Raw genomic sequence first — 25,355 nt, forward strand, 5'->3', positions numbered from 1 at the left:
TATGAGTGGAACATATATATATATCTCATATTTATTCTGAAGCATGTAATATAATCATTTGTTTGATTTTCTTTCTTTGCTTTGCAGATATATGAGTGGAATATATATACAATATATTTCTTATTCATTTTGGAGCATAATATAAACATGTGATGGTATGATTTAATGAACTATGTACCCAGTGTAATGACATTATATGATGAGAGCAAGAAGGGCAATATTACATTCCATAAACCCTATACAGGTGTGTTTAAATTTCTCAATACAAACCCTGTCTGTACGATACCAGGAAGAATGAGCGCTAAATTTCCAAATGGTAGATTTATAATCACAATTCGTTTGACTCCTATTTCTTATAATAATTACAACTGAAGTACTACAGGAGTCATATTTATGGAAAAATAATAATCTAAAAAAATCTGAATATGTAAATTACTTAAACTTTCAAAAGAAATGTTTTCTTTGGTGCTAAGTACACCACTGACCACTCCCACTCCCTCCCCTGCACTAGTCAATCCCAGTTACGCCCCTGGGTACTAGTATACAAATAATGCACGTAAGCGCGTGCATGCAGGGCCAAATAATGAACGATGTGCGAGAAGAGCCAATGAATATACCGCACCGAGGTCTGCAGGACAAAGTGCGAACGTCAGAGTGCAGGATAGTACTTTTGGTATGACGTCAGAGTGCACGATAATGCGTTTTAGATGCAATAGTGCGATTCACTAAATATCATGTGATCCGATTTGGACCAATCAGATTACAGAACATTCTTGGGAGTTGTATGATATTAGCTAACAGTTCAGAGGAAGGTTTGTTATACCCTTCCAAGAATGTGAGGTAACGGCCTTCTGGCTCTCAACAGACAATGCTTTAGTGTTTGATTAGTATGTCCTTTGATTCTGTGTAATAGTAAAACATATGCAACTCTCACGAGTGCAATAGTAATATATAATAACCCACAAGATTTATGACAAATCAAATGTATGTACCATGGATTAATTATCTTAGATATCCAGAATGTATACTGTTAGAAGAATTTTCAAATATATACATGCGGATATTGTGTGAATGAGTATATAATATGAACTTAGATTGATGAATTTATACTGATTTACGTATGTTTAACGGTATATGTGTATATATTAGTTTAATAATGAATTAATGGTGAGAGAGGAAGAGAGAGAGAGAGAGAGAGAGGGAGGGATTAAGGAAGAGAAGAAATGTTAGTTCGCCTTACCGGTCCCATTTACAATCTCCTCTTTTGGTTTAGTGCTGTTGCAGAGAAAATGAAAAATGGAAAATGATACGCACAGGTTAAGTCAAGTGTGAAAGGGCTCACATCCATGCCAGAATGTGAATCCTAGCAAATAACATTTGGGGATTAAACTTACCATATTAGTTTAATCTCTACAATAAAAATTGCGAATGAAGAAAATAAAATGTGATGTGTACGGAATTTAAGAATAAACCTTGAAATCATAGGATGATATAAAATAATCATGGAATAGAAGTACATGTACACTCTACACTGAAAATTGAAATTACAATCGCAATTGAGATCATTGAATTGGAGATCATATTTCATATACAAATTGATCTTCAAGAATCAATATGAACTAAATTTATCACCACAAATCAGCACACTTTGTACAGAATTGTAGACTTTGCTGCATTTTATAGCATAAAAAATGTCTTTATTCACAATGGGATTTTTTTTTTGGCGGGGGGGGGGGAATTTTAAGAATTTTAATCACCATTTCAAAAGAGAATTTGTAAATACAATGTTTGTGCTCGTCCCTCATCAAAAACTCACTTTAAATAACAGATATCAATGAAAGTGTTTTTTTCACATTCATGTATACACTTAATAAAGTTTTTCCAGTGCATTGAGAACAAATCTTTTGATACTTATTCTAAAACACTATCCCAAAGACTTGACATCTGAAAACTACACACTATATGAAACGACCCAATTTTAGTGTTAATATAATTTTTTGAGGTTTCATCTTGACATTCATCAACCAAAAATTGTTCACACTGAATAAAAGGAAGAATGATTGGACTGACAAAGTTTAATTTCTTCATATTTTTTGTTTTACTTACTCGTATTCCTTGACCTCGTCAATGGTGATGTCCGGGTTGTCATCGGTCTCGCCCTCGATGCTGATGTTGATTCCTGTCTTGGCAAGCAATTCATCCACTTCATTCACTAGTTCTGGGGTGGGTTAATGGCATGGGAAGAGTACCAGGAGGAGGGGGGTAAGGATGGGAGGGTATAGGGGTGCAAGACAGTACAGAGGGGGGTAATAAATAGGGCGTGGCAGGTGCAGCGTTGCAAGCAAAGGTGGTGGTGGTGGTGGTTTAGCAGAGGATAAAGAGAGGTGTGAATTTGTACAAAGTAGGAGTGCATAAGGTGAAGAGGGGTGGAAGGGAAGATTTATAGGATTAGGATTAAAAGTATTTTAATAAAGCAGAATAGGCAATGGATTGATGGAGAAGAGAAACAAGAGAAGTGCAGCATTTCATCAAAAGATGTCGATACATTTAGAGGATGAGAAAGACACAAAGAATAATTTATACAACGTCAGGAATTGAAGAGAAAGAAGGGAAAAGATAGGAAGATGAGATGGAAGAGGAAAAGAGAAGAGAAAGGAGAGAGTGGAAGAAAAGAAGAGAGAGGAAGAAATGGGGAGAGAGGAAAGAGGAAATGGAGGAAAGACGGGAAAATAAAGAGAAAAGAGTGGAGAGAGGAGAAAACAAAGAGAAGAGATAACACAAAGAGAGGTGAGAGAGAAGAAAAGAGAATGCAAGGAGAAAGGAAAGAGAGAGAAAAAAAGAATGAAATAGAGAGAGAAAAGATAAGAGCATAAAGAGTAGGGGTATGGAGAGATAAGATACATGTCGGGCAATGGTGAGAAAGAAAGTGGAGAATGGTATAGGAGGGCAGTATCCAAACAATTGGCGCAATTTATCATGTTCATGATAGCAGCAAAAAGTGCAAAAGGTACATTTATATGGAGCAGTTTTGGGTGAAGATATCAAATAAAAATGCAGCAAAACAAAAAAGACAAGTTTTTAGAATGGTTTGGACAATTATTTTACATTTTGGATTGTTTTCATATGATATTTCAAACATTTTCAAGCAAATTGATTTATAGCATGATGCATAGAATGTTTAATTTCAAGGGCATAGTCCATGCAAATATGATCATAATCAATTTATCCATCCGTTCAGTATCATTAAGTAAAAGCCATCACAAAGAATAATGATTGATGATGGAAACATATATGGATGTAAATAATAAAATATAGGAAAGCAGAGTAAAGAAAAAAAAAGGATGAGAGAGAGAGAGGAAATGAGAATGTTCAAGCAGGGATAATGGAAATATAAAAGGCAAAACAGGCAAATAATTATGATGTAGTTATATGGATTAAAAATAATCAGTTGCATAGCAGTGAGTGATTTAATATCAATCCCGCCCAAGTCAGCAAATATAGTTAATGTAGAATAATTTACAATTGTTATTACAAATAAAAAAAAAAAAAGCAGATTAGGCAATTCCATATTCATGGCATCAAATTTAAGAATGAAGTTAGCATAAAGATATTATCATGATTATGAGGTTATATAATAAATTGATCAGTTATCAACATTTAAAATGGGGATGAGTAAGCCAGATAAAAATGAAGAGAAATAATAAATACATGACAATGAAGGTGTATGAAGTTATTTAAATACATAATTAATAATATGTACATGAATAAATATCCAATATGAGTATATATAAGTGTGGTTGCAATGTTTGGGTGATGAATATGTATTTGTTTTGTATGATTATTTGAATTGAAATAAAAGATTAATTGGCCACAACAAAACCATTCAAAATCATAAATTGAGCGATGAATTGCGAGAATGTGGCAAATAAAATGCAAGTATGATATTCAAAACAAAAGTATAATTATGGCGCAGAGCAGTTTGCAAGACCCAAAGCATGGGTTGATTTTCATTAAATTGTGCGGAGAGAGAGGAAAAGAAAAGAAGGAACAGCAAGTAAGTTTTAATTTTATCAAGATCTACCGATACAAGAATCTAATCTATATACATCTTGCCTGTCTGAATGAGCTGCTCTGTTTATCATTATCCAATTTATACTAAAGGAAACCAAGATATTTTCAGCTAACCTAACATGAAGAGTATTAATTAAAAAGAATCAATAATGATTCATCTTTCATGATTCTATTTTCTATCAAATGATGAAAAGAATTTTTTTTTTTAATTTTAAGAAGAGAATTACAAGACTTGTGCAATCAAAGCAGCGCACCAAATTATGCACCTTCAATAATAATTTCTACAGTATAGAGATTGTTATGCTTGACTTAAGAAATATAAAGCACTTTAGAGATGTCGTTCCAATGCATTAAGCACTATGTAAAAGGGGGATACTATTATAATTTGTATCAAATCTCTATAGTTACCAAATTGTGTCAATGCGAAAATGTCATATTTTCTATTACGATGGACATAACCCATCTGCAATTCATAAAAACTTTAAAGGTCCTTGAACATTGTCTGTGGATTCCTTTCAAAAGCAAAATCCAAAAATAAGTATACACCATTAAAAAAACAAAGTCTGCATTGGGTTAAAGAACAGACTAAAACCAGCTGAGGTTATCATACACCCAAAGTAAATGTAGTTGCAAGTGCAGCATTGCCCATTGCATTCATTTGAAAATTAAAAACTATCTTGCAGTATTTTGTTTTGCATTTTACATTATTCTTGAAAGTGCACATTTAGCATGCGAGGGATTCATGTGGTACAGAGAGTTTGGGGGTTCAAGGAGGACTGGTACTCAATCAAAACACTGGGACCAAGAGCTATCTTTAACACAAATAAAAAACCTAATTATGGGATGCATTGGTACATGTGCATTCATACTGATGTAATCTACTCATTTTTTATAATTCCATGCTCTCATTGATACATGGAATTCATGTAATACAGAGAGTTTAAAGCTTTTATAGGGGAGTGGTACTCAATAATACCACTAGGGGCAAGAGCTATCATTAACACCATTAAAAACCTCATTATAGGATGTTTGGAAATACATGTATTTGCACTCATACTGATATAATCTATATTTGTTTGTTTCTAAATTCCATGCCATTATTGATGCATGATGTATACTTATTAATCAGGGCATGAAATGATCATGCACTCTAGACGTAAGGAATTGTAACCTCAAATCAAGGACACAATCCCTATTTTTAAATTTTTGTAATGTTTAATTTTTTTTTCACACATAACTGATGCACAGACCGTAAAACATTTCATCTGGGCCCCTACCACAAAGCTTAGCATTGATTATACAAATGACTTTTATGATTGATTACATCAGTCAATATGTGCAATCATGCACTGCATAAAGTGAGACAACAATCAATCACTAAGCGTTGTGAAGAAGGGCCCTGGACCCGTTAAATGTGGAAACCCGGTTCAATCTCTTCCTGAATAAATAGCTATATTGGATCACATAGATTACTTTTTCTGTCATTATAGCATCAAAACAGTCTTATCTTACACAAAGTATACTACATAATAAAAGAACACTTATTTCATCCTTACAAACAGGGTACAGGAAAATATAGAACAACAAATTTATGGAAATATAATCTACAAGAAGAAATATGATAATTGATATATCTTGTACACAAGCAATTCCCCTAAATGGATGCCAAATAAAGCTTTGTGCTGAGAAAACCATTAAATCATTAATGTCTACACTACCAGTAAAAGGAGATAGAACAATGAATTCAATTCACGGCACAGCATGATCCCAGTCCAAGATGAACTCAAAATTATTATAACCTTGCCGTTTTAGAATATATCCAGTGGTGTTTGAATGTTCTTAGAAGAATTGGTGAGTAGTTATGATACAAAGGGCCACCCAGCACACTTTTCCGACTTAAATGATATCTTTAAAAGATATTTTCAAAACAAAATATTGAAGTGTTTTCATACCAAACACCCCCACATGCGATCCTACTTCACCTTCATACTGAGAAAACTTTTCATTCTAAACATAAAATTTATGTTACTGTAAGGAATCTTGGACCTTGCGGTTGGTTTCAAACAGGCAAAATAAATATCAAAATAAGTTTTTGAGCATGTTTAGAAGTCCTATGATGGGGCTACTCTAAAATTGCAAGATTATTAATAATTCAGAGTGTATCTATATGTCAGGGGAATGACAGGAAAGGGGGCGGGGCACTCACCGTCGGCAGTTTGGTTCTCTACTTCTTTCTCTATGGCTGCGGCCGTCTCGGCGTCCCCTCCGGCCGTGGGCTCCTCCGTCGTGGCCTCCTCACTGGGGCCATTTTGAAGGATAGCTGCTGGGGGTTCATCTGAGGGTTCTATCGGGTGGTGGGGGAGGGAGGGGGATGGGGGTGGAGATGACCAATGGCATAGAAGCTATATATGACTCTTTGTATCTACAGATGAAACCTTCTATACACTTGAAAAGGTTAGTATACATACTCTTCATTTTGACATGAAACTAAATGCATGAATAATATTTTGAAATCTAATTTTTCTATGAAAAGGTTATAATATATAGTCCTTTAAAGGGCTACATATGCTCTATACTAGACCTTCTATGAATGATCATTTAATAGTCATAGAGATTGAGGTTTGAGGTTTCATTTAAATCTGCATTTCTCAGCTTTTGTCACAGAACTAAATGCACATTAGACAGGATGAGTAATGTGTTGAAATCTTATTCTCCGACCCAAGGTTATATTCTGTCATTTTAAGGATAAAATGTAAGTTCTACACTAAGCTTTAGTTAATATGAATTATTTCATTTTCATAGAAAATTAGAGGTTTCATCGAGATCTGCATTGTTCAACTAGCATTATGAATCTCTCATTTACAATAAAGTAAGCGTAGAAAGAAGGTACATGTATAATGATGCTATCTTTAATAGAAAGCATGTAACTATATTGAAAGTTCTGATTCAAGCTGCTTCATTCTAGAGAAAAAGATTTGATGAGTTTATATAACTGGTCATGATTTTGCATGAAAGATAAATACATAAATGACTTTATCTGATAGAAAACCATGACAGAGATAATAACATTTTATGAATTTACAAATGAATATGAACTGAAAACTAGTCCCTATCCACCCAATTTGAATTTACCCACAATCAACAATTACTACACATTGTAAGTACAATATACGTTTAAATATTCAGGGGCCATTTGCATATATCTATGCATATAGTGAAATTTCAGTGAAAGATGATGATTTTGAGTGTAGTTGATGATGACTAATTAACAATCCCACAATTCAACCCAATTATGTGCTACCTCTTATACCTACATGCATGTACATGTATATACACCAAGACTAACTGGTTTATTCTATTGCAATACGTGTTGAATAGCAACTATCACACAATGTAACCTTCTAAGGAAATACAATAAGAATAATAAAAGTAGGCATTTATATAGCGCCATCTATGAAGATATCATCTATTCTGAGACATACTAGCATTATGACCCCAGCATTAACTTGAGATGCTGCTTCTGGCACTCGACGCATTCAAGGAACTAATACGATTCTACTCACGTTTGGCATCCTCCTCTCCAGGTTGTTGTTCCTCTGCATCAGCTTTAGCTTCCTTGGCAACCTCAACTCCAGCAGCAGCAGCAGCAGCATCGCCTCCTGCCGCTTCGTCTGCTTTCTCCCCGTCTTCCGTGGCTTCGGCAGCCGGTTCTGGCTCTGGCTCAGGCTCCACCTCGGGTTCAGGGGGCACCGGGCGCATGCCTTCTGCTAGCTCCAGCATACACAGGGGCTCTGTCACTGTCCTGGCTGACATGGTGAACCTACACGAAAATCACAATAAATTTACTGGGTCATTAAAAATCAGTGACTGCGATTGTATTCCCGGTGGGTGTTTCATAAAGCTGTTTGTAAGATAACAGCGACTTTGAGAATGACTGGTCATCCTTTCTTTTGGTAAATGCTATACACCATTGGTGATAGTTTAGCGCGTAAGAAAGGTTCACCAGTCGTTCCCGAAGTCACTCTTTTTCGAAGCAATATTAATACACTGTCCCACATATGCTTTTCTGTGTAAGTGATCATCAGAGTTTTTGATTTTACAGAGATTAGTTTTGTACCAGATGTAGATGTATGATAATATTTTAACAATTAACCTTGATTTAAAAGACTTTTCTCATGAAAGAATTGTTTGCAGCAACCACTGTCTTTCACCATTAACATTAAGTACAACATGGAAAGTATGGACATCAAACCTGCTACAGGTCTATCTTGAAACAACTTACTCTATTTTCAAGCTTACACTAAGAAGTGTAATGCTCTCGAATTATTAAGGCTTCAACAGCTCATTGAGTGACGTAAGAGTGGAGAAAAGTAATGGTAAGATGTCAAAAAACCTCGTCCAACAAGAGGGGGGAAATAAGCCTTATCAGGATCCCCCAGTGAAATCAGAGCAGAACAAGACCCCAAACAAAACTCAGTCTAAAGCTAGGCCTGCAGCCAATCTAGACAAATATAATTTCCTGGTTGGAACCTCCACAACTTCGCTGGGCAAAATCGGTGGGGCCATGTTTTGAAAGGACTACCTGGTAGAAATTACGATCCAATTCCCGTCGCCAAGAAAATAAGGATGGATCGGGGAGAAACTCAAAAAGACGAGACGATTATTCATCTCTCAAGATCCTGACATTGCCACAGTTCAGCTCTCAACTATCGGAGCTGGCTGTTTATGCTCCCTCTATTCATATTGAGGATGAATCGGACTCAGAATACAACTATCATCGCCCTATAGCTTCCCGTAAGAGAAAGTGGGCTGATTCAATGCTGTCTCAACTCTCCACCTCGGGCTCAGACAGACTCTAGCAATCTATCTTATAGTGAGAGAGAGGATGAGGCTTCAGTGCTAAGTGAAGGCATTTCTTCGGCTAGATTTTCTTCCAGCACCAGGTCTTGCCATGATATTGGTAAAAGCAAGCCTGTCTCTGCGGCAGAATTAATTACAATATACTGCCCCCAGCTAAAGGCAGAGACTACCAAATCAGAGGATTCTTAGCCTATTTTCTGTCTTGACTCGGAAATTGGGAGACAATCAACAGCTCATGTGCAGTGAAATGTTGAATAGACCATAATCAATCTGTACATATCATTTGATTCTACCTATGGGGGTGCATGTCCAAAATTACTTAAGATATTTGTATAATTTGCTGGTGGAGACTAAAGTTCTTTGAAAATTATTTGCATACATAGACCAAATAAACCATCGTTTATTTTTTTTTCATTATTTGGTTCACTTTATTTTGTCTTATGGAAATGTATATTTTTTTGTACAGAGGTGCTCATAGGTTAATGTACCCCATCAGAAAATGATCATATTTAAAGTGATCAAATTCTGCTATATTTTAGATATTTACTTAGATATTTACTTGTGAAGTCAGGTGATAAAATATCATATTCTATAAAGTCTGTTTCTCTGGGCTCGTTGAGCATTAGTGTTGTCTACTAACAACACTCGGCACGAAGGAGTGCATTTTGTGGTGGGGTTCACTAACATTCGAGCACAACTGTATTTCATTTACTATTTTGAAAAGATACTTTATCATATATGGATGCAGAAAAAACGTGGAGCGTTGTGGCCCAATGGATTAGTCTTCTGACTTTGAAACAGAGGGTCGTGGGTTCGAATCCCAGCCATGGCGTAATTTCCTTCAGCAAGAAACTGATCCACAGTGTGCTGCACTCAACCCAGGTGAGGTGAATGGGTACCGGTAGGAAGTAATTCCTTAAAAAGCTGTGTGCGCTATGAACGCCTAGCTTAGCCGGGTAATATAGGAGCGCCTTGAGCACCTAACAAGGTGGATATGTGCGCAATATGAATATCCTATATTATCAAAAAAATGAAACAAACATGCCACTATACCTTTCAAACTCCGATGGCGAGAGGAGGTACATGCCTTCCCCCCTGGGGGTGAATAGAAGTGATGCGATCCCGGTAACGTTCTCCTTCCTCAGCGCCTGGTAGACATCCTGCCTCTTGAGATGTGGGATGCTGTAGATACCCAACTCACCTTGGTTGGTTAAACAGCTGATGTGGTTCTCATTATAAGATTCATCTAAAAAAAAAGACAAGATGGGTTCAAGTGTTTTAACTTGCTCAATAATGATAATACAAATAATAATGACATTTACATGTATGCGTGTCATGGCGGTGCTGTGCACTCGAGGATATTATACGACAAGCACGAGGCACTTGCGCAAAATGCATTGGCATGTTATTGCAAATATTGTGATACATGCATCATCACTAATATCACAATTTTAAAACTGTGCATTATTTGTTTTATGAAACGGACAACATTCCCCTCCCTCTGGGCTTGGCTGACATTCTGTATCTTGAGATGGGGGATGCTGGAGAAACCAAACTCTCCTTGGTTGGTTAGTCCGCTGACATAGTTCTCCGAATATGACTCGTCTGGTCAAAACAAGATGGGTTCAAATGTATTCTATTTTTCAAATATACAGAGATGCCACTTTGGATTGGTAGAAAAAAATCTGAAATCATCTAGAAAGACCCTTTCCTGCAAGAAAAAGAGGGTAGTGTATGGCCAAAAATATGTTGAAGAAGTCTGAATTCAGACATTAGTCTGAAAAGTGGCATCACTGATAACAATGAACAAGCAAAAGATATGCCAATAATCAGGCTACATTAACAATCTTCAGTAGTTAAGCCAACACTTTTTGGAAGATGGGTGTATACATGTAGATACTAATGAATAAGCTTTAATGACTTCAACAACGGTTGGCAATATAATACACTGTTAAAACAAGGATCAACTCACTGTTTTTGCTGCGATAATTGATGAAGGCCACTTTGCGTACTTTGGATCCATCCATTGCTGTTAGCTTGGTCTTATACCTTGGCTTCAGACTTGGTAGAGCAAAGACCTACAAGAAGGTAGAAGAGAGAATTTGAATTCAATTCAATTTATTAATAATTCATAAAATGCAAAGCAGATATACACAAGAAAATGTGTATGGGAATCACAACAAAAGCCTATGGCTTGCTAAACAGTGATCTCCTTACATACAAAATATACAGAATATACATTTGAAATGATACAGCAAATTGATCAGTTAAACCTTCCAGAAGTATAAACCCTTTTGGCAAAGTCTCTGTTTACATCTTCATTCTTGTTCTTGCGATGTGAAAAATTATTTACGTAGTCAGTGGGAAATATCACTTCTATCTATTACTTTGCACTGTACCTTGTGTTGTTGGGGATAGGAAGGGGTTAGTGCTTGGAGATAAAAATGTTTGATTTGTCTTTTTTTATGTAGGAGTTTATATATTTACTGTTAAATCAGAATACAAAATCACAACAATAATAATAATAACAGCAAACATACAAAAGAGTCAAATTACAAATGTGACATTTAGATAGTAATGACAATAGATTTAAGACATAATTTATAAATATATGAACAAGTACAAATCACTAAAATACAGGACCTTAGTATTATAAGCAGCAAGGGGATAAGGGCTACATTAAAACTGATCGGCCTGTATTCTGATAGCACGTGTACAGTTGAGGTATTAATATGGATAGCCAATTGTTACATAATCACTAACAGTAGAGATATCATACTTCAGCTCACTTGGCTCTCAAATCATTCACGATTGTCTAGGAAGTATAAATAAATGATTGTCTTCACCATCGATGAGCACAGTAAAAACAAGAAACATAAAACTTATTATTTTTTTTATACTTTTGGCTTCCCATACTTAAAGGTCAAGTCCACCTCAGAAAAATGTTGATTTGAATCAATAGAGAAAAATCAGACAAGCACAATGCTGAAAATTTCATCAAAATCGGATGTAAAATAAGAAAGTTATGACATTTCAAAGTTTCTCTTATTTTCAAAAAAATAGCTATATGAACGAGCCAGTTACATCCAAATGAGAGAGTCAATGATGTCACTCACTCACTATTTCTTTTGTTTTTTATTGTTTGAATTATACAATATTTCAATTTTTACGAATTTGACGATTAGGACCTCCTTGCCTGAAGCACAAAATGTTAAAATAATGGAATTCCACGTGTTCAGGGAGGAATGAATCTTCATTTCACATGACAATGACGAGAAAATAAAAATATTTCATATTTCAAACAATAAAAAACAAAAGAAATAGTGAGTGAATGACATCATTGACTCTCTCATTAGGATGTAACTGGCTCGTTCATATAACTATTTTGTTGAAAATAAGCGAAAATTTAAAATGCCATAACTTTCTTATTTCACATCCGATTTAGATGAAATTTTTAGTGTTATTCTTGTTGAATTTTTCTCTTTTTATTCAAATCAAGTTTTTGTTGGGGTGGACTTGTCCTTTAAACTACAACTTTAAACCTGACTTCAGAATACGGTCCATTGTGTCAGGAGGCTTGATACTCTCTAACTGGATCTTGATAGGGTTTGTTAGGGGGGTTGTTATCACTATAAACTATTACCATACAGAGAGGGGGGTGGTTTCTCCAAACTACATACCTTGAACTGTTCCTCCGAGCATACAATGAGATTGTGTCCACTCATGTTGGGAGGCTTGGCACACTCATGTTGGACCTCAATAGGGTCTGGTAGGGGGTTGTTATCACTGTCCACTACTACCATAGAGTTGATTGGGGCACCGTGTTTCAATTTGATTTCCTTGCCTGAAAGAAAATGAAAAGTTTTGACAAAATGACCAAATAAAGTTGCTTTGACATTTTTAATATTAATGTTCCGCATTCAAATAGCGCTTAATAAATCTGAACGACGTCTCTAAGCGCTTTAAAGACATATCATTACCACAGTCATCTGATCCTTGCATGCCCGCACAAAATGTATGTCCATTCTCCAATCCCTGGAGAGCATTCCCACAAGAGTTCTAACTTGATTGCTATGCATACTACATCTAGGCTTTCACATCCTACCAGGTACCCATTTTGTAACTGGGTGGAGAGTGGCAAATTGTGGATTGACGCCTTGTCAAAGGACGCAAGGCAATGGTGGGATTAGACCACACGACCCTCTGATTACAAGGTAAGAGTCAGAACCGCTACACCACGACGCTTTGTGCACCTCCCGGAGGACATTCTAATTTACATACGCACCTTCAGTTATGTACCTCGACATGAGCTTTTCTATTCACACACTTTTTATAATATCTTAATCGAAGTGTTTGGAACCTAGTTTGCATGTATTAAGGCAACCTGCTTGGATTTTCAAGACAGTTGGTTTCATATTTTTGTACAAATGACCTTAACCAGCACATGCTCAGATTTTATCCACTAATTTTATCAAATTAGTTACTTTAGCTCTTTTCTGAAAACAGCCCTCTTTCAAACTTCAGATCTGGATCCCGTAACACGAAAGGTTAGCGACTAATTGTACGCTTGATTTTCACGATCAACTGTACGTTGTAGTCAATGCACACAATCGTACATAAATGTTCTACAATAATTGCTCAGTTTTGTGTTACGGGCCCCCAGGAGCGTAAATGAAAGTATTGGTACTTACTGATCTCCGCCATCACATTGCCCTGTACTCTATTCTCTCCCGTTGGAACACCAAGCGAGTAGATATAGATGATACCAGCATTTGTACCAACCCAAAGTGACGGTGTAGCTGTGTGAGCTGAATGGGGAGGAAACAGATGGGAAAGAGAATTAGTCAGAGGATATTCTTGATCAATACTTCGTGCATGTAATTTGCGGTCCTCGGCGTGCACTCTTAAATTCCTGTGCGAGCAAAGAGCAAAGAGCTACCTGTGCCTGTGTGATACGGCAAGCGACCTTGAATATCTTGTTCAATACTTCTAGAAGTTCTTTCAAACACAATAAAAAGTTAAACATAGCATCAACTCTTCGAACCACCTCAATCAAAGAACTTTGAACCGAATGAATGAAAATATATCTAGATGTTCATCGAGGGAATGATAAAGGAAGGGATATATGGTGAGTATGATGATGATAATGATGATGTTGACTATAATGATAATAATAAACAGCATTTACATAATGACATTTGCAAGAAATATTCAACGGTGAACAGGATATATCATAAAAAATACATTAAACTTTCTTGGTAGTAGAAGAGTGGTCTTACTAAACAGAATATATCCTAGGCTCAACGTTATTTCATTATACTTGTTCATGACGGTACAGCATTGATACTCATAAAGTCTCGCTGAGAAGATGTAAAACCATTAGTCCTGATTATTTCCCTACATACAACCACACATGATACTTCCTGAGCAGTGATGTGAAACAAACTAATTCTACTCACCATCCCTAACAAACGTGTTAGCGAAGTAGACATAGCGAACCATACTGACTTTCGGGTCTTCCGATCGAGCCTCTATCTTTCTTTCGATGGGTACCAGATCAGCGTCATCAAACCCTCTTCCTCTGCTCTCCTATAGGTTTCAAACAGAGAAAAGCACAATGGTGATGATGGTGCCATGGTATGACGGAGTATGTCTTCCAATTATTATTTGTACGTCATCATCAAAGTATCGATACAACCGCTTACAGACACTTTCCAACTTTGCAGTATTTAGATATATATTCATTATTATTTTCATAGAATGATATTTTATATTTTATTCCAATCCAACAGTTTTAACTTCTCATACACCAAGTTTAATTGACACATCCCTGTTTTAAAACAAGTGCAAAACACTGCAATCTTGTGCAAAAAACCTCCTAGGAAAATCTGCTCTTGGCCTGTCAAATGCCCCAGGGTTCTTCTCACATTTTCTGGGCAAAAAAGGATTTTGCCAGGAAATTCAAGAACTATAATACATGGATTCCAGGACTCCACAAATTACTAATAAAATAGAAAATGTAATGGGGAAAAATTGAGTAGCTATTTTAGTTGAAAATATATTATCAATGACATACTGAGGAAGCACATTTTGAAATTTGAGTTCTTTTCTACAACTTATGGGGGAATTCAATGACTTTTCAGGCCTGGAAAATGAACAGGCAAAATTTCCTGACTTTCCAGATGTTCCAAGGACCCATCATTCTTCCATTCCAGTGTAGTACTAACCTTCTCTGGTGTTGTAGGTGTATTGTCACTCCCCTCGATCACTTTACCACCGGTATCATTCGAGCGCCTGTCCCTCTGCTTCCGTGGCTTCGCGGTGCCCCTCTTCTGCCTCACGCGGCGCAGCGACGCCCTGAGCGACTTGGTCAGCGACTTCCGCCGCGACATGTGCTCACCGGTCACCGAGAGGTCGTCGGGGTTGAGGGTGCAGTGGGACTGGATAAGGCGCTTGAGCGTGGTGTCGATGAGAGAGAAACCATGGCCGGTACCGAAGGCAGCGATGCCCCAGGTTGATTGGAAGGCCAGAGCTGTGATGGCAGCTGGAGGGTGGGCTTGGGCTACTAGCTCCACTTGGAAACCCCGAGGCAGCTTGAAGGGTTCTTCTCTGACAGGCAAGGCTTCGTGACCCTTCCACACAAACTTGTCGTCGACTACAATCTTGACTTGAACAGCCTGAGAGAATTGAATAAGAATGATTTATACTAAAGGAAAGAAAATTGTTTGCCATAACCAAACCAACCCTTGTAAAACCTACTGACTTTCATTTTTTTATTCAATATTGACAAAAGAAATGAAAATGTGCCGGCCGAACCTGATTTTCAGCACTTTTTTCACAAATAATTAACAATTTGCAAATAGTGCACTAGAACATTTTCCATATCTGACAGAAAACACTTGTGCCTGAACAGCCATCAATCTCCATACAAAAATACCTTTCACATTGTACCTTGAAAAAAAGTAGGAAAGAACAAAAAGACAAAACGACTCCAATTTTTCCTGTCTTTCAACCGAACAACAGTACTTCTCAAATAGTGCATGATATGCACGAACGATTCCCTATTTGTGTCACAATGTATATTATCACAAAAAGAGTTTCTTGCAACATTTCCAGAGGAAAATACTACAATGAAGAACAGAATTCATAATCCTCATACCTCAACGGTCTTCTTTTCTTCCTCATCATCGCCCATCTTCATGACCACCACCTGACCAGCGGTTCCACCGGACACCAAGGTACCGCTCTGAGGGCACAGCACCACCTTCTGGATACCAAGACGAGGGTCGTCGCTGAAAGGGTCAAAGTTACCCACCTGGCAAAAAGAAAAAGGTTCATAGTTTGATTAGTTATTGTTTCAAGTACAGAACGCCTACAGATACAAACCACAAAAATGGAATCCTGTCTATAAAGACAACCAAAATATGAGCAGGTGGCTTTTACCATGACAGGCATATGTTTAAAGCCATGTTTACGTACCAATGCACACATGATATTTAACATGTAATCTTATTGATGAATATGCCAAAGTGCATGTGCCCTGTGCATGATCTGACCAATGCAGTAATGCATTATAAACCACATGCAATTGGTAATTCACATGGGGTTTTTGGTCAACCTTCAGGATAGACCATGAAGCCTACCTTGCGGAATGGTGGCCATTCTTCCTCCGCCTCTACGGCTCTTGCTGCCCTTCAGGTGTGAAGACATGAGCCATGTTTACCAGGGGCCCGTAACACGAAACTTAGCAATGACGGAGAAACATTTTTTCTACGATTGATTGCATCGACTACAATGTACAACCAATCATAAAAATCAAGTGTACGATTAAATCGCTAACCTTTGTGTTACTGGGCCCAGATCTATAGACACACTACTGGATATCAAATGATAACGCGGTAAACATCCCATCCCCCACCAAAAAAAAGGACCAACTTCTTGCAGATCAAGTCAATATCAAACCATCCTACCTTGCGGAATGGTGGCCACTCTTCCTCGGCCTCTACGACACCGGGGGAGCTGTTCTGCTCCCCTTCAGGGGTGAAGACATGAGCCACGTTGACCTGGTAGAGGAACTTGAGAGCTGAGCTGGAGGCATCCCAGAAGCGGATGGACCCATCCTCATGACCGGTCAGGAGGAGATCGTGGTAAGCAGGGGTCTCCACCAAGTTCTTGCCTCCGCACACTGGAAACTCCTGCAGGGACAGGAAACAATGATAGAGTGTATACAGTATATGATTTTGTGTGTTTCATGATAACCTTCATGCATGCAAGTCGCAGGTTATTGTGACATCACACAATCGTGTTCATCTTGAAAGAATGATAGGCATCAATGTACTCAAAACTATAATTCAATGCAGATTCCATCACCGTGGCTCTGTTTAAAAAAGATTACAAATCTCATTTATGGAAACACTCCACTTTAATTTTATTGGCCCATGAATGTAAGCATACAAAGAACTTTAGTTTCTAATGGCTTTCAAATACATACACACACAAAACATGTTACTCGAAACTATACATTTATCACCATAGGTCTACTCTCAAAGCGAATAAATACCTCATTAAAACACAATACTTTTCTTTGGATATCCCTTGTATTTCTACTGATAGATTCATTATTCTTCCCTGCCTAAGGGAGTCTCCATTCAGTTATACTTTTTTTTTTCATTCTTAAGAAACAGTTTTTTACTCACAACCCTCCAATGAATGTTGGTGGCACATATATTATAGAATGCACAAATCATGATAACTTAATCATTATCATAACTAACAATGGAGACCTTGCTTGTGATTGGCTGCCGAGCCCTGTTACAATGGTAGTTGCCACAATGGTAAAGTTGCCATGATTTTAAGTTATTTACGAAAACAGATACTGGTCATTTCCAATATCTGAAGTAACATAGTGAATAAACAACCCCCCCAAAAAAAAAAAATCAAAAATGTTATATTCCCAACAATATCCATGTATCAAGACTAATGATACAACGCAAGAGCCTATATATAGACCTGAAGCGACAGCCCACCCCCCCCCCCCCTTTAATGAACTGCACAAAAGCCAATACACAGACCTCCTAAAGTGCTAGCCCCCCCCCCCCTCTGAATACTATGGTCCATATTCAAGTCGGGTTTAAATCAAACCCTGATTTAAAGTTGTGGTTTAACTTACTATGGAGAACCATTAGTGGCAAAAATCTCTCACAGTATAATTTCAATGTGTCAGGTAATTTTTCTCTCATATCATTTTTTAACTGTTTCGGAAGGATAGATAGGATAGCTTTCTCTTCACCATTCACGAGCTAGGAAAGAGTACAGTAAATATAAGAAACATACAATGTAATGGAAAATGTGATGTATTTGGCTTTCCATAATTTTAGCACAGAGTTAGACCATGGTTTAAGTTTAACCTGACTTCAGAATATGAGCCAATGATTCCACGTACCCTCTGCGATGCTGTGTTCTGTTGTTGGTGTTCCCCGGCTTCCTGGATCTTCTCCCAGAGTTGAGAAGGAACGTTGCTGATGTAGTTGGATGATGTGATGGCCGAGGCATGCAGGGAGGACAGGTAAGGCAGCTGGAAAGTGGGCCATCTGGACAAGAGAACGACAAACAGAAGATCATTTCATGAGACGGATTCTCACCGACTATTGTTACAAGCTAATGAATTCCTTGCATCTGATTGAACAACAGTCATTGTGGTTGGTTTAGCAAGTGTGCGCCAAACAGGCTGCTTGAAATGCTATGAATCCAGTGACCGGGTAATAATAATTGTGAAGCGCTTTGAACAGTCGTAGATTGACAAAGCGCTATATAAATGCCAATTATTATTATTATTGGCTTAGAGCAAATGTCAGTAAAAATCACCACCAATAAGCTTCATAAACACTTCCAATGTAAATTAACTTTGGGGTATTTCATCAACAGTTTTGTCCGACAAGTTGTCGGATAAGACAGCTTTCCTTGATTTTGATTGGCTGAGAGGCAGTGTTACTATGGTAAATGTCTGATAAAATGGGACTTGTCAGATAAAACGTCTGACAAGTCTTTTCATGGAACACTCCCCAGGATCCTGCATAACATCTGGTCTATTACATCATGCGTAACAAATTCATTTGCCAAGCTAATATCAAATCACGATCATAACATCTTGAATACTGAATTTTCTATTTGACCAATGGAAGTGGATCACATAGCTGGAGACTAATCATTAATTTAGCAGAGTTTAATCATTCCTCATAGCATTGCTATTAGACATGATATACTTTTTTTTCCTATCATTTCCGAAGTTCCCATCCTCCTCTTCAGATTGAACGACTTACCCCTTTGTTTGTAGATCAATGAAAACAATCTCTTCCTCTACCAGAACGACAAGAGTGTGTGGCTCATCAAATTCTGTTTGCCGAGAGAAAACATAATTGAGAACGACATGAATGCGCCCCGACTGATGAGTGAAAGCTACTATAGAGATGACTTATCAAATAATATTTGGGAAACATCTGATGGGATGTATACATGGCAGTGTTAATCAGAATGTGTATTTTCTGATACAGCTAAATGCTATGTACTCACTATAAATAAATTCAAGATTTGTTTTTAAATCAATCGTTATGAATTAGAATATCACATTTTTTTCATGATATTTCAAACAAGAGACATTAATTATGAGCCAGAATAATGTAAAGAAACCAAGTGATAATGATAACAATGGTATACTAGTAGATCTTTATATTGCACTGTAATATGCACTAATTATATTAATATATTTCATGCAAAATATTATATCTTATCAAACAAATCCAGAAATACACTATATCATGAAATGCTTTTAAATATGTTAAATTACTTCCATTCTTTTGAATATCATATTTATATCAAAAATAATGATTTGTATTGTTTGATAGTACATATTAGAATTAATGCAACTTCTAGCTACCAACAGTGAATCACAGATTTTATAAAGAGTGTCAAACTCACTTGAACTGCGAGTTTTTTCCAAAAGATAATGAACAAAAAAACTTTGTCATCAAAGTGCAAGAATGGAATATAAATCTTACCATCTTCATCCGTGGCATTTGACATTGTGAAGAAGTCGATGACCTTGGATGTGAAATCAAAGACGACATGTTGCGTCTTGTCCTGTATCACCGTGACAACGTGACGATCACCGTAGCTCGCCCTTGGCATACCACCGGAGAAGATAGTGAACGGCTCACTGAAAATAGAAAATAATCAATGATGAGTAAGTAAATGAATAGAAAAAATCATTGTCATATTTTCCTGAAAAATTCTGAAGTGAACGACTAATGGTGACTGTATTGATTTTTTTTATTTGCAGCACGGGATCAATATTTTACGAGGTCATAATCTAAATGATTGAATCTTTCCAGCACCATCCTCCGTTATCAACTTGACGAGCCCTTAAGGTAATGGGATGTTGGAGCCTCTCATCACTGGCATGCACCTGAACCCATAGGGTTTATAGAGGGGTACAAGAAAGGGGTGGGCGGCTACCTCCATTATCCTTCAGCCTGGTGGGTGTTCCATAAAGCTGTTTGTAAGTTAAGAGCGTCTTTAAGAACGACTGGTAAATCTTTCTTACGCGCTAAATAATCACCAATGAACAATTAATGGTGAATATCATTTATCACAAAAAAGGATCACTAGTCGTTCTTAAAGTCGCTCTTAACTTACAAACAGCTTTATGAAACAGCCCCCAGGTATAAGATTCCCATCTATTAGCATTATCAATCAACCCACAGACAGATGAAATGGATGGATTCCTCTCTATTTAAGAGACAGAAGGGCATTATGTTATGTATGGTGTAATGAGGGAAAGAATGCCTACTCAGAGGAGAGGATTTGTCCTTTGATTACATTAATGGATCCAATATGAATGTCTTTCAATGTTTCAGATGTATTTCATGATTAATTACCTTTTTCACAGCTGCCAACCTTAATTGTGACCAAATCCTTTTCTTTTAATCAAATTTTCAAGTCTAAAAATCTATTTTTCTTTAAAATTTTGAAAAACATACCAAAAATCCTATTTCTAGGGGGAAAATCCTAAATGCTTAACATAATCATGTTGAGCAGGGCCCGCTGGGAGAACAGTTTTCGGAACTGAAGAGGCTACCCTGAGTAAATATGACATTATTATCATCATCATAATTCTATTTAGTGTGACTTTCCCCCTAAGAATCCCACTAATTGGTAGCTTAGCTGTCTGTAAAGAATACTCAGATATGTATTTTCTCATTTGTGCAACTTTCATTGCTTGAGTATTGTGTATACTACACTCACCTCTTGGTTGTCAAGTAAAGGATCTTTGGAATGGCTTTGCAAGGGAATGGTCCTGCAAGACAAAAAATATAAAAATTTCCCAGCAAAGTTGGAAAAAAATGACAATAATGTAACAAGGAACACCTTCCTTTCCAATGACTACATAGTGTAGCACTTTACAATACCATTTTAAATACATGCATTTTATTTTGTAGAATCAACATGTCTATTCTGCAAGCACAGACTCATGTTTGACATTTTAACCAATAACAGGTCTAGAAAGAAGACTAGATGCCAGCCATACTCTCTGTCTCTGTCAAATAAGTAGAGCCAGCCACAGTACAAAATGAACCTAGTCTCCCTACTTCAGACTCTGCATTATGCATTATGCAAATTGTGAAAACCAAGGGTCTGCGCCTACAGACTACATGTCTGCTACTACCAAGTCTACTATGAATGTCACAGATGTATAATATACCAATTGAAAATGGTGTATGGGTGAGCTACCTATCAGCTTTAATTAATCAGAGCGACAGAGGGTCATAAAACTACCATTAATCAATTCTAAATATAAACCCAATGGGGGGGCAGGCTATTCTAATAGTTGACAACTTTAATCAATCCCTTCTCATTGAACCTACTAAGGGGGCTGTTAAACTTGGACACTGTCTTACAAAGAGTTGTGATTGATCCAATCAATCGTAACTCTATGGAAATCCATCAGTGTCATAATTTTTTCTACAGGAAATTTGCACAAGGTCCTTCGTATAAAAGAGAACCATACTGAATTTTCAAGCAAACAATGAATGCCTGAAATGTGCATCATAGTTATAAAATATTTTGAACAAACATGCATGATAGATGCTGACGTTGCTGGTCGTCCATAGTTGTGATTGATCGGATCAATAACAATTTTTTGTTAGATGGGGCTCTGGACACTGCCTTACAAACTATGGATGGCCAGCAATGTTAACATCTAAAATGCATGTTCATTCAAATTATTTTCTAGATATGATGTGTATTCATACATTCGTCTTCTTGACAATTCAGTGTGATTCTCTTTGTTTACAAAGTACATTGTGCAAGTATCCTATAGAAAAAAATATGACACAGATGGATTTCTGTACAGATGATGTTGATTGGATCAATCATAACCCTTTGTAAGATGGGACCCTCAAAGTTTCAGTCAGTGTATGCCCACGTACTCTACTTATGGTAAGCCGTTTTCTCCTATAATTCCATATCTTGATATGAAGCCTTCCATTCTTGTAACAAATAATTGCATTTCTCAAACAGCAAAGAAATTCATGAATTCTGATGCTTTACATGAAATCATTTGTATTATCAACACAAAGTAATTCTTGACATCTCAAGATATTGTATTAAAAAATGCCTTACCATAGCCTATATAAATGTACGACAACATACACTTGCTAAAAAGTTGTGGATCCTGTAAAACAAAAGTCAGCGGTTGATTGTACCGTTCATTTCTATGATTGATTGTACATTGTGGTCAATGTGATCAATCGTAAAGATATTCCTCTATGATTGCTATGCTTTGTGTAACAGGCCCTCAGGTGTGACAGCAGAGGGAAAGCATTTTCATCCACTAAAACCACTGCCAGGCATGCACCGCTGTTATGATTTACGGACGTACGTGCGATACGAGAGCAGGTTGCAGCCACATCAAACCCTGAAATATGTATACATCATCTTTTATTACAATGACAGATGCTGGTAGCTGCGTTTCATCATCATGGCCAAACTAATCAGGATTCTCCCAACCTTACAGGGGAAAAAAATCAAATTGAAATTCCCCAGGGATTACCTTTTACATGATCATATCCATATCATAGATCACTTTTCAGGGTACGGTGTGAACTGTACAAAGACAAGCCTTACAGTATCCTGGTTCCATATTCTTCATTTCATACTTTCATCATTTGGTCTAGACCCGCTTCGTCTTCGTACCATTTGCTCTTCTTATTCCATGTGGTATAATCCTAGTTTGTCTCCTAACTATTGGTCTAATTGACATTTGGCCTAACTTTCCAGGTAATATTTGGTCTTATATCTATTGCGTCTAACTCCATAGATACACTATAAATGAATCAATTGTTCATTTGACAAAGTATGAAATAGTACAGAGTCAAATGGGAATTAGACCATCAAAAAATTATACTAAACGATAATTGCACTGAGTGGATATTAGGTCAAGTGGGTTTAGCATGTGTGGTATTGGGAGTATCTTAAGTAGACCAACTGTTTGTAAACCTAGTGAATATAAGCCTATGTTCAGGTTATAACTTGGTTCATAGAAAAGGCAAACCTAAGGTGCACCAAGCACAAAAGTCAAGAGAGAACAATGGGAGAAAGGGGACAGGTCACTCCTAAAAATCAGAACCCTGAAGATGTATGTAACATCCAATGCCACTGCCAGAAGGAAGAATGGCTTTTATTGTACATTCTGTAGCTGGTGGAGATGCCAGTCTTGCATTAATACCCATAGTCAATATAACTTCAAAAGATTTCCAAAACTGAAGATGTATGCCACATTGAAAACTACATTATCCTCCACCTGAAGGAAAGAATGGTTCTTACTGTACAATACCAAGGGTTCTTTAGATGGTGAAGAAGCTGAAAAGCTATCTTCTACCAGAGGAATGAATGGTTATCATCTTTGGCCAGTGAGGATGCTAGTCTTGCATACCAAAAAAATGACACATTCAAAAACTTTCCTCTACTAGAAGGAAGAATCATTCTTAACGTATGGCACCACGGGTACTTGGCTGGTGAGGATACTCCAAAATCTTCCACACCTGGTAGTCTTGCTTACCCAATAGCCACATTGAAAAACTTTCCTATACCAGAAGGAAGAATCATTCTTACCATATGGCACCAAAGATTGTTTGGCCAGTGAGGATGCTAGTCTTTCATACCCAAAATGACACATTGAAAAGTTTTTCCTCTACCAACAAGAAGAAAGGTTCTTACCGTATGGCACCAGAGGTTCTTTGGCCGGTGAGGATGCTCCAGAGACCTCACACACTTGGTAGTCTTGCTTACCCAATATGCAACATTGAAGGCTATCCTCTACCAAAAGAAAGAATGGTTCTTACCATATGGCACCAGAGGTTCTTTGGCCGGAGAGGATGCTCCAGAGACCTCCCACACTTGGTAGTCTTGCTTACCCAATATGCCACATTGAAGGCTATCCTCTACCAAAAGAAAGAATGGTTCTTACCATATGGCACCAGAGGTTCTTTGGCCGGTGAAGATGCTCCGGAGACCTTCCACACCTGGTAGCTACCGTCATTGTGAGAGCTGGTGAAGTGGGTTCCATCCCGATGCCAGCATAGAGATTCTATCTGGTGACCAACGAACGAAGCTTCAAGCATCAGCTCACTCTGGAACCAGATGATCATCAGTCCTCGGTTGTAGCCGATCAAGAGCTGTGTACCAAATAGAGAGGCAAAGCTTTTATCATTAATGCAGACCTTTAAAGAATTTAGAACTACAGTTGGGTGGAAATAAGGAAGAACCATGAATCACCATGCCATAGTAACAGACAGTTTATTACGTTAATTCCAGTGGTATCTCATCGGTCTGTTTGGAGTCAGCTTTGATTGTGTGTGATTTTAGCTTTAAGGACCATAGAAACAGCCTCATACTTGGACTATATACTTTGGTCTTGCTTTAGAAGTTTTTAATTTTTTTTAATCAATGATGGTCCAGTGGCAGTTTTTTGTATGAAACCCCACATCATTTTGTAGTCAATAAAAACAAAAGAACTATCATAAAGAGCTCATATTAGGTAAATCAGGCAGAAAACGTAGAAATATGAGCTTCAAATAAGACAAAAATTTTACCTTGTACTTGCTTGTGTAGTTCAAGAAATTTCATGACTCGTAAGCAACTAATGCAGGCATGTATGAGAGAACATTATAGAGTTCACTTTACATGCTTGATTAGGTGCGACTTCATGTCTGTGTTCAGGAGACATGTGGCAATACACAAGCCAAGTAGGCAAAGGTGTGATGTGACACATTAGAGAGGCTATGCTAGCTGCAAACCCTATCAATCTCGACTCTCCGAAGAAAACAAAATGATATCCGGGTCTCATGAAATATCTTTCTTGGATACTT

At 37.3% G+C, this 25,355-nt stretch overlaps 1 protein-coding gene across 14 annotated transcripts in view; it reads right to left on the reverse strand.

The window, feature by feature from the left end:
• The window catches only part of LOC121422447 (LLGL scribble cell polarity complex component 2-like), an 84,316-nt gene that overhangs the window by 11,646 nt on the left and 47,315 nt on the right, over positions 1–25,355 (reverse strand). For 5 of the 14 annotated variants that reach the window (XM_041617494.1, XM_041617496.1, XM_041617492.1 and 2 more), the window contains 17 exons: positions 24,455–24,662; positions 21,232–21,283; positions 19,986–20,143; positions 19,251–19,323; positions 18,374–18,521; positions 16,902–17,126; positions 16,091–16,246; positions 15,159–15,608; positions 14,391–14,520; positions 13,623–13,739; positions 12,612–12,775; positions 10,904–11,009; positions 9,985–10,177; positions 7,635–7,891; positions 6,278–6,415; positions 2,107–2,218; positions 1,241–1,275 (listed from right to left, as the gene is read on the reverse strand). In XM_041617494.1, coding sequence (XP_041473428.1) covers positions 1,241–1,275; positions 2,107–2,218; positions 6,278–6,415; positions 7,635–7,891; positions 9,985–10,177; positions 10,904–11,009; positions 12,612–12,775; positions 13,623–13,739; positions 14,391–14,520; positions 15,159–15,608; positions 16,091–16,246; positions 16,902–17,126; positions 18,374–18,521; positions 19,251–19,323; positions 19,986–20,143; positions 21,232–21,283; positions 24,455–24,662 — 2,722 coding nt within the window. Of the gene's footprint in view, positions 1–1,240; positions 1,276–1,394; positions 1,411–2,106; positions 2,219–6,277; positions 6,416–7,634; positions 7,892–9,984; positions 10,178–10,903; positions 11,010–12,611; positions 12,776–13,622; positions 13,740–14,390; positions 14,521–15,158; positions 15,609–16,090; positions 16,247–16,901; positions 17,127–18,373; positions 18,522–19,250; positions 19,324–19,985; positions 20,144–21,231; positions 21,284–24,454; positions 24,663–25,355 lie in introns of all 14 variants that reach the window. The other 9 variants (XM_041617498.1, XM_041617497.1, XM_041617495.1 and 6 more) reach the window with 8 other exon arrangements.

This window comes from Lytechinus variegatus, chromosome 10 (assembly GCF_018143015.1).
Source record: "Lytechinus variegatus isolate NC3 chromosome 10, Lvar_3.0, whole genome shotgun sequence".
In the NCBI taxonomy this organism is placed as follows: Eukaryota; Metazoa; Echinodermata; class Echinoidea; order Temnopleuroida; family Toxopneustidae; genus Lytechinus; species Lytechinus variegatus.